This window comes from Helianthus annuus, chromosome 16 (genome assembly GCF_002127325.2).
Source record: "Helianthus annuus cultivar XRQ/B chromosome 16, HanXRQr2.0-SUNRISE, whole genome shotgun sequence".
NCBI classification, from domain to species: domain Eukaryota; kingdom Viridiplantae; phylum Streptophyta; class Magnoliopsida; order Asterales; family Asteraceae; genus Helianthus; species Helianthus annuus.
In genome coordinates this window covers 109,975,332-109,986,172 of record NC_035448.2, presented here as the reverse complement: position 1 = coordinate 109,986,172, position 10,841 = coordinate 109,975,332, and the positions used below count along the sequence as shown (strand labels likewise).

At 36.5% G+C, this 10,841-nt stretch overlaps 1 protein-coding gene across 2 annotated transcripts; it reads left to right on the top strand.

The window, feature by feature from the left end:
* The first annotated feature begins 4,490 nt into the window (after positions 1-4,490).
* LOC110886771 (monosaccharide-sensing protein 2) lies at positions 4,491-9,686 on the top strand. 2 transcript variants are annotated; one of them, XM_035985557.1, is made up of 6 exons: positions 4,491-4,760; positions 5,121-5,202; positions 5,742-6,302; positions 7,182-8,062; positions 8,302-8,489; positions 8,906-9,686. In XM_035985557.1, exons 2-6 carry the CDS (start codon positions 5,124-5,126, stop codon positions 9,336-9,338), a joined length of 2,142 nt encoding a protein of 713 aa, XP_035841450.1. In that variant the 5' UTR covers positions 4,491-4,760; positions 5,121-5,123; the 3' UTR covers positions 9,339-9,686. The 2 variants fall into 2 exon arrangements, with proteins under 2 accessions (XP_035841450.1, XP_021990305.1); XM_022134613.2 differs by having other exon boundaries at positions 5,105-5,202.
* The last annotated feature ends 1,155 nt before the right edge of the window (positions 9,687-10,841 follow it).

Below are 10,841 nucleotides of genomic sequence, written 5' to 3'. Positions count from 1 at the left end.
TGTTTTTTTGGTGTGATATACAGTTATGCGAATGTGTATTTCATCTTGGAATATATTAATAAGGTATAACTGTGTGGTATATAGTTATGCACATGTGCATAAATTGATAGAATATGTTAATATGCACATGTGCATAGTTTGTCAACATAGGTTATTAAGGTATTTAATGTTTATGCACATGTATATAAGGATGCACATGTACATATCTTATATGTTGATCCTAAATTAATGTTGATACACATGCTCATTGTAGATCATCGATGGAAAAAAAATACATGGATTAACATATGAAAGAGTTAAGCAAAGATGAAAGAGTTAAGCAGATGTTAGACGAAGAGGCGTTGAATCATTCCTAATGCTGGGGTGTGCTCAACAATTGGAAAAAGGAACAGACAATATGATGTTATGGACGTTATATGTGGGTGACTCAAGGACATGAAACACGTAGTGTTTATTTTTTTTATTTTTTTTTGTTTGGGCAGTAGTAAGTGGCTAACTGATGTGGTGTGGGTATATTTGGTTGACAATAGTTGTATAGGATAAATTATGTATGGATGCATATGTGCATTATTCAAAATTAGTAATCATATGTCGATGTATTATGTATATCAAAGGATGTATTATGTTTATTAAAGCGATGTATATACGTATCAAAGCGTGCTGGTATGTTGTTAAAAAATATGTATGGGTAAGAGCATTATTAGAACACGTATATTGCGCGTGTGCATCTTTTTTTCGTATCAAATAACCATGTTAAGTTAAACAGAAAAACATGTATGCACATGTGCATCTTTCTGTCAATACATTAAGTTTGGTAATGCACATGAAAACAACTAAAAACATAATCAAAATGTAAATTTAATAATCCACATCATGACAACTAAAAAAAACAGAATCAAAGTGAATATTGATTGGAATTTGTTTATCGTCATAAATAGTTAATTCAAGAATCATAAATTTGGGTTGGTCGATTTACGACGTCGGGTTGAACATCTAAGAACGATTGTAGCTCGTTATCAACTATAACGTAATCAAACTAAAAGTCTTTGATGTTGGCAAATTGGGGTTTCATTGTATGTAGTATAATGTATGAATCACGTTCACCGATAAATAGACGTACGTCTCTCGTATGTACGTACATCTCTCGTATGTCTCTGGAACAGTTTTTGAAATCTTATATCGTCTGCATCACCCTTATCATCCTATATTTTTCAAATGTATACATAATTTAATTGTCAATATAATGCACGTGTGCATAATGTAATTGTCAACATAATGCACACGAGCATTATCAATTTATATATAACGACATTTTTTTAACATAACAAGATGCCATATATTCAAACCATACCTTTAGACATGAACTAGAGAAGTACACTTATAGTAAACATATAAACTCCTATTTTTCTATTACATCACACCACTGGTGTACCACTCTTCAATCACTAAATTCTCCATTTTGGCTATGACTTTCATCCACAACAGAGTACACCCATTGACTTATTCCAGTCTTCTAGTATTTGAACACTGCACGACTTTGAAAACCTTCTCATTTTTGCTCGACCATACGATCCATGATGTAACCATCACTATGCAGTTGACTGCCTTTTTCTTCTTCTTAGAAATATCCAGCTTCCAGGAAAAAAGAGAGAATATTTGCCACTGTTGAGTAAGAATGTAAATCTTCTACTCCCAGCCATGCTCTGACCATCCACCATAGCATTTTCGACATCAAACACGGAATGAGCATGTGTTCAACAGTTTCTTGCTCGTATCCGCAACCCGGGCACAATGTGTCACTGATATGAATTCCCCCTTTTTACAGCTCTGTCTATGTCAGTAACCTGCCTTCGACACCTTTCCATGCTAACATATTGGCTTAGGTGTAGCCCAACCGTTCCAGGTCATTACAAAGCCACTCGACGGGTCCCCGCTTGTGACACACAAATCCTATCTAACGGGTTTAACATTGAAAGTCGACTTATTTTTCCGAGTGCCAACCCAACCCATATTGACCTGTCTTCATTCGGGTGTCTTTCAGCAGCGCCAAAAGTTGCATATACTCCACCGATGCCTCCCTGGTTGTCGGCTTGTTCTTCTATTGCCAATCTCACACAGTGACCTCCCCTATTCTTTTGTAGTTGTCCGCGACCCAAGACCCTTTGTTTGCTGCCATTTTGTACATAATTGGATAGTTATCCATAAGGCACTTGTTCAGAATACATACATCACGATATAGTCTAATTTTCAACATAATGCACATGTGCATATAATTTACAGTAAACATAATGCACATGTGGATATAATTTAATACAACATCATTGTATATACCTCATTTACAGTCAACATAATACCTTTAGTCACAAATCGAATGATTTTCCACTCTTGATGTTCTGTATTTGTAGGTATCTTGTGACTATCAATTGTATTACCAGCAGATGGACCAACAATGTCAGCATCAGATGTATGAGGAGCATTATCAGAGAATGTATGAGGAGGAACATCAGATGTGTGAGGATCGACACGTGATGAATCAGATGATGCCATGTAGAGGGTGTAAATGGTGGGTTGTTCGTTGTGAATGCTGTCGGAAACACCGTGCCCGGATGTCGCCGCTGTGAACTCCGGTGAGTTACGTGAACGCCGTCGGCCGTCGTCCGTCAATGTATACAACAATCTGATCTGATGAATTAAACCCTAATATTAAAAGCTGAAGCTGATGAATGAAACCCTAATATTAAAAGTTGTACATCGTGAACAGAGTGGTGAGAAGAAGGGCGTGTGTTTTTTAATAAATACCACATAATTACAATTTTGTCATGTGTTCACACTGGTTCTCGCGGTTCTCGCAATAAAGGGTGGTTCCTAACGGATCCTTATCCTATATATATATATATATATATATATATATATATATATATATATATATATATATATAATTGCGCTAAAATGAGAACCACCCCGAGTTGTAAGAATCGCGAGAACCACACCATCCGGGTCGCCGTTTACCACGATTTTTTTTTACAACTAGATGTGTGTATTATAAACACAGCCGTAAAAAAAAAATTTAAACGCCCCCCCCCCCCAAGGGGGTAGTTTTTTACACCACAAGTTTGGTGTAAAAAAAAATAAAAACACCAAACTTGTGGTGTAAAAAACTACCCCCTCGGGGGGGGGGGGGGGGGCGTTTAAAATTTTTTTTTACGGCTGTGTTTATAATACACACATCTAGTTGTAAAAAAAAAATCGTGGTAAACGGCGACCCAGATGGTGTGGTTCTCGCGGTTTTTACAACTCGGGATGGTTCTCATTCTAGCGGTCCCCTATATATATATATATATATATATAGGGTAAGGTTCATGCGAGAACCGCGAGAACCAATGTGAACACAACCTAAAATAGCTAAAAAAACCTAACCCCCCCCCCCCCTTCAAAAAAAAAAAAAAAAAAACCTAAACCCCCCCCCCCCCTTCAAAAAAAAAAAAAAAAAACCTAAACCCCCCTCCCCCACCCCCCAAAAACCTAACCCCCCCCCCCACCCCACCCCCAAGCTAAAATGCTAAAAACTAAACCCCTCAAAAAACCTAAAAAATCTAAAAAAACTAAAAAAATAAAAAAAAATCTAAATTTTATTTTTTAATATTTTTTATGTTAAAATCGCTACTTTTAGTAGCCAAATAAAAAAAATTTAATTTTTTTTTGCTACTAAAAGTAGCGACTTTTTAATAAAAAAATATTAAAAAAAAAATTTTTGAGTGTTTTTTAGCTATTTTTAGGCATTTTTGGTTGTGTTCACATTGGTTTTCGCGGTTCTCGCAATAAAGGGTGGTTCCTAACGGATCTTCGTCCTATATATATATATATATAACCATATACATATATACAGGGGCGGACCTAAAGAAGGTCCAGGTGTAGCACGGGCTACGGCTCAACTTTTTTCCGGTAGTGTAAAAAAAAATTTTTTTTCCGCTTTTTATACTAAGGACAACTCTAAACAACTACGAGGACACCCCTCAAAAACTTTTTTACAAACTAATAATAAGCCCAGTTGGTGATGATACAAACCCAAATAATAAGCCCAAATAACTAAGTAATTGCACATTAGATTAGCCCAAATAACCAAATAAAAGCCCAAATAACTAAAAAAAATTTCGAAATTGAAGCTTGTCAAGACGGATTTTCGCAATCGAATCGACTCGGAATTTTTGAACAATACTACGGTTTGTGCGGTCGAAAAGAATTTTTTACTTTATTTATTTATTGTTGTTTTTTTAATATTGTATGATTGCATGGTAAAAAAAAAAATTGGGGATACCCTGAGTTAATGTTCTAGTTCCGCCACTGCGTATATAAATAAATAAAATAAATAAATAATAAACAAACCGAGCTGAAGTCACGTTTGAGTTTAAAGTGTAGAACTTTGAAAACGAGTCAAAACTCGAGTTTTATATACGAGCTGAGTTGAGTTGAATTAGTTTGGATAGTAAGAGAGCCCGGTATAATCTTGAAAAATCATGCAGAAAACTTGAGCCTTTTTCAACCTTTGGTTTCTGGGTACTCATAATAAATATGGCTGATTGGTCTTGAAAATAAAAAAGAAAACATGATGATTTTGAGAATGATTTTAAGAAATTTAGTGATTTGTTTTGGGTTGGTGGGACTGAACAGCAACATTTTCCTAACTTAATCATTTATAAAGAAAGTTTGTAGCTTTTTGCAAGATTCCATCCAGAATTCTTGGGCCATCTCTCTGCTTTCAGGTATTTTCTGTTTCCTTTTTTATTCTTTATTTAATTTAATTTAATTTAAATATAGATACAGAAGGTGTGTATGCATGTGATCATGATCATGATGTGGTAAGCAAAGCTTTAAAGCTTGTACTTTCACTCTTGCTATCTTTTCACTTTCTTGAAATTAAATGGGTAGTAAAAAAAGTATCTTTTTTTTTTGAAGATTTTAGTTATGTGATCAGGAAAGTGAAATAGATCTAGGTTCCTTTCCAAGCTAAAGACTTGGGGGGGGGGGGGGGGGGGTGTATGTCAAGAAATGGAGAAAGTTAGTTATACCAAAAGTTCATTTTTTGTACAAATGGGTTTTGATCTAGGGTTTTGAATTTGAAGAACATGAATGGGGCTGCATTGGTTGCTATTATTGCTACAATTGGCAATCTTTTACAAGGTTGGGATAATGCTACAATTGCAGGTACTCTACTTCTTTCTCTTTAGTTTTTGCAGTGATAACCCTAAACCCGTCTCGTCTCGTTTTGACACGTACCAAAAATCTTTATGACTTAGGGGTGCTAAATGGGTAGTGTTAGCGGGTCGAACCTGACACGAACAAGAAAATTTGACATGAACCCAGAAATCGTGTCAGACACATCAACTTGAACATGACGCGAAACTTTCCCGGCCCCATTAACCCGAGATTTATTTTTATTTAAAAGATAACATTAAAATTAAAAATTAAAAAAAAAAAAAAAAAAAAACTTGATGCTTCTTTCTCTTTTATCTCAATCAATTTACGCCATAACATAAAAACATACATATTTTTTAAGTATAAAATGAAACCGGTTAAACAAGTCAACCGGCGAACCCAATATGTTTACCTGAACAAAACCCGTTTAGGTAAACATGTTTGCTTGTTTGACCCGAACCCATTTAGACTAAACCCAAACCCGTGAAATTTGTGTCATGTTAGAAATTGACATTCCTGTTGTATGTATCCATAATTAACACATATAGGAGCTGTGGTATACATAAAGAAGGAGCTAACACTTGGAAGTACAATAGAAGGCCTAGTTGTTGCCATGTCACTAATCGGGGCGACCCTGATCACAACTTGCTCCGGGCCCATATCCGATACAGTGGGCCGCCGCCCCATGCTAATACTCTCATCTTTCTTTTACTTCATTGGTGGACTAATAATGCTTTGGTCACCTAATGTCTATGTTCTTCTTCTAGCAAGATTAATAGATGGATTTGGAGTTGGTTTAGCAGTCACTTTAACACCTATTTATATATCCGAAACCGCTCCTCCTGAGGTTCGGGGATTGTTAAATACACTCCCACAATTCACGGGCTCGGGTGGAATGTTTTTGGCATATTGTATGGTTTTCGGGTTGTCATTGATGGCTTCAACAAGTTGGAGGTTGATGTTGGGTGTTGTTTGTATTCCAGCACTTGTTTATTTTGTGTTAACGGTTTTCTATTTGCTCGAATCGCCGCGATGGCTTGTGAGTAAAGGAAAGATGGCGGAGGCAAAACGCGTCTTGCAAAGATTACGTGGCAAAGAAGATGTTTCGGGTATCTTTTTCTTTGTCTAAATGTACACTGGGCAATTTCGACCCATTTACTAATGAGTGAGCCCGTTTAAGTTATACACTATTGTTAATGGGTCAAAATGGGTAAAATAGAAACCAACTAAAAGGAAACATGTATAGAACTTCCTGTAGATTGTTTTTTTTTAAATATATATTACTGAAATAAGACGCACTTTTTAATAGTATTTGGCGCTAGGGGTGTGAATTTCTGACACGACCTGAACTTAACATGAAATTCACGGGTTTGGATTTAGTCTAAACGGGTTCGGGTCAGTTTCAGGTTGAACCCGTGAACCCGTTTAGCTAAACGGGTCAGGTTCGTGTAACCTGGTCGGGTTGGCAGGTTTAAAACATTTATGTTATATTTTATTTTATTTTTTATAATATGTTTTATATAATAAATTAAGTTGAATGTATATTTTATGCCATAATTATAACTTAAAAAGAGATATTGACATAAGATTTTATAATTACAAAGTAATTGTATTATATTTTTGTAGTAAATTTTAATATATTAATTTGCGAAAAAAATCGGGTAGAACGGGTCATGTTCCGCGAATATTCAGGCCGTGTTCGGGTTCATATGTATAACACGATTTTCGGGTTCGGGTTGGTATAAAATTTTGGGTTCGGGTCGGGTTGAACCCGCCAACTCGCAAACGCGACCCGTTTAGCACCCCTATTTGACGTTTTAAACTTTGGAAAAAGTGTATTGGACCAACCTAGCCCGACCCGACCCATCTTAACACATACAAAAGGTACCCATTTTGTCCCATGGCCCAACCCGTTTGACCCATCCATTTTCATTGGCAACTGCAAGTATTCGGATACTATATGTAAACTGTAACAACTTGAATAACAGGCGAACTGGCATTACTAGTAGAAGGTTTAGCGGTTGGAGGTGACACATCGATTGAAGAATACATGCTCGGTTTGGAAACTGAAGATACCGAAGATCCAACGTCTCACAAAGACGAAATCAAGTTATACGGGCCCGAAAAGGGTCTCTCATGGATAGCAAAACCGGCCCACGGTCAAAGTCAAAGCATGCGTAGTATCTTATCCCGTCAAGGAACCACGGTCAACTCAAGCATTCCATTAATGGACCCACTTGTTACCCTCTTTGGCAGTGTTCACGAAAAACAACCCGAGTCAGGAAGCATGAGAAGCATGTTGTTCCAGAATTGGGGTAGCATGTTTAGTACGATGGACCCGCCAGTGAAAGACGACCAATGGGATGAAGAGAGTGTACAAAATGAAGGTGAAGGGTATGGGACGGACGGTGGAGATGAATATGATGAGAATTTACAAAGCCCGTTGATTTCGCGGCAAACAACGAGTGTTTCGGCGGCAGCACATGGTGGCATGGGGATCGGCGGTGGGTGGCAGTTGGCGTGGAAGTGGTCGGAAAAAGAAGGTGAAGATGGGGAAAAGGAAGGTGGGTTTAAGAGAATATATTTGCATCAAGAACCGAGTGGGCCTGGCGGGTCCCGCCGCGGGTCACTTGTTTCGGTTCCAGGTAGTGGTGGCAATGTTCCTGTTGATGGTGAATATGTTCAAGCTTCGGCTCTAGTGAGTCAACCTGCTTTGTACTCTAAAGAGCTCATGAGTCAATGTCCTGTGGGACCCGCGATGGTTCACCCGTCAGAGACCGCTTCCAGTACGCCAATGTGGTCTGCACTTCTTGATCCGGGGGTTTCACGTGCGTTGTTTGTTGGGGTTTCAATCCAAATGCTTCAGCAGGTAAGAAATGATCTGTTTGGACCACATGGATGGGTTGGTAAACAGGTTGAATTGGTTGGCCCAACCCGCGAACATATTCTTATGCATTTCTAACTAATTTGACCATTTAGATAAAACACAACCCAAATTGACCCGTATATGTGTACATGGTTTGATTTTCCTAAACAAAAGAAGGGTTTAACTCTTGTAATTTTTCTGAATAAAATTAATTAAAATGCTCGTTTTTATGTTTAATGTAGTTTTCAGGAATAAACGGGGTTATGTACTACACACCTCAAATCCTCGAGCAAGCGGGTGTGAGTGTTCTTTTATCGAGCCATGGCCTTGGTTCAGATTCCGCTTCTTTTCTCATTAGTGCATTCACAACTCTTTTAATGCTTCCATGTATTGCTATTGCCATGCGGTTCATGGATATCACGGGTCGAAGGTAATGTAACCATGCTTTTACATGAGGATACCATCAAAGGTGGCAAGATTGGCAGGGCGGACCGGGTAACGGGTCAAACGAGCTTGGGTAAAAATGGATGTTTTTAGTGTGGTTCATAGATTGCTTCTACACCAGGTTGGGTAACAGGTCAAAAAGGGTTATGGTCAGATCGGATCGGATTTTTTAGTGTGCCAAAACGTGTCTGGACAGATCAACCTGCAAACGATGTTATTATCCATTCTTTTAATCATTACCATTATGATGTGCAAAATATGGTTCTAAATATTTTAGCATAAGCCATGTGACCACCCGTCAACATAACCCAAACTGATCCGTTATAGGTAAACGGGTTGAAATCACTCCCTGTAGCATAATGTGAAAAGACGAAAACGCCCCTACTAACTCTTCCTTTTCAGGGCTCTTTTGCTGACTACAATTCCCATACTAATAGCGTCTCTGGTGATCCTCGTTATGAGTAACATAATCAAGATGGGATCTGTAATACAGGCAGTTATCTCAACAGTGTGTGTGGTTGTCTACTTTTGCTGTTTTGTCATGGCTTACGGCCCGATTCCAAACATTTTATGCTCAGAAATCTTCCCAACACGGGTTCGTGGAGTCTGCATTGCCATATGTGCACTAGTCTTCTGGATATGTGATATCATTGTGACATACACATTGCCCGTGATGCTTTCTACTATCGGGCTGGAGGGAGTTTTCGGAATTTATGCCGTCGTGTGTGCTATTTCATGGGTGTTTGTGCTCTTAAAGGTTCCAGAAACAAAAGGGATGCCACTGGAAGTCATTACGGAATTTTTCGCGGTTGGAGCCCGAGCCAGCCAAGAATGAGTGAACCAATAAAAAAGGCAATCTATGTGTATACATAAGTTTGAACATCATTAAACCGGCTTAATTTATTGTCTTTAGGGTGTGTTTGAGTTCAATGTAGCTCGAGTCTCGACTCATTAGTAAATATAGGTCCGGACTCATGGTCCGTGACCCGGAAGTGATTAAGATCGGAGTCTACTTGCCTGGTTCCAGCTCTCGCTTGGTTCATGTGGGCTCGATTATTGTGGACTCGTATAGGACGACTATAGGCATATATAAAGTATTAACTATGAACATTTGTTCCGGTTTATTTGTGAACTGAATAAATAAATTTATGGGCCATATAGATTTGGCCCATTTAGAATTGAAGGGTCGTCTCACCTAGCCCATTTATGGTTAAATCAAATTACGAGATGCACAAAAAAAACATTGTTATGCTTACGTGGATTGAATCAGGCCCACATTCCTCGTTGATACATTATATCACTAGTTTGTTACACGGGTTGAATGATAAGATTAGTTGTATTCAAAGAACAAAATAATTATAAAATTTGAATTATTCTTAATATTGTACATGTTAAATATAAATCTATCTACTATAATCTTTCTATACTAATAAACAAAAATCCTTTTTGGACACATGTCATTCCCTGGTAATTTCTCACCCTTATTTTTATTTATCTCTTTTATTAAACAATAATAATAAATTCAATTTAACTAAATCTATTAATAATAATAATATTAAAGTCAATTTAACTAAATCTATTTATCTCTTTTGTTTAATTGATTTCTTTTTTAACTCTAAAATTTTAATCTTTGACAATTTAAGTCTAAAGTTTCAATCTTTGGTATTTTAACCCCTTTGATTAATATGATTTTTCACTTCTAATTCAAAAGTTTTCATCTTTTGCAATTTGACCCCTTTAATTTTTTTTTACTTTCAACCCAAAGCTTTTTATCTTTTGCAAATTAATCTCAACACTTTTTTTACTTTCAACTTTAGTCTCTTATATACTTTTCATCTTTCATAAGTTCCCCACTTTTTTATTATTTGATATATAAAATTATACTTATTCAACAAGTCTAAAATACGGGGTTTTGAAAAATATAATTTTTTTATTATTTACTATACAAAGTTACATTTATATAACCCGTGTAATACACGAAGTTTTTAAAGATATAAATTTTTATCATTTCTTATGTAAAATTAGATTTATTCAACACGTATAATACAAGATGTTTTTAAGGATATAATGTTTTTATCATTTGGTAGATTTTTTGACCCAACTATACACAGGTTTTTTTAAAGATACGACCTTTTTAGTATTTAATATACAAAATTACATTTATTTAATATGCGTAATACACATTGTTTTTAAAGATATAACTCTTTTTTAGATCTATTCAACACGTGTAACATACGGGGTTTTTAAGGATGTAATTTTTTTATTATTTGGTAGATTTATTCAATCTGATTATACACGGCTTTTTTTAAAGATACGACATTTTTAGTATTTAGTATAC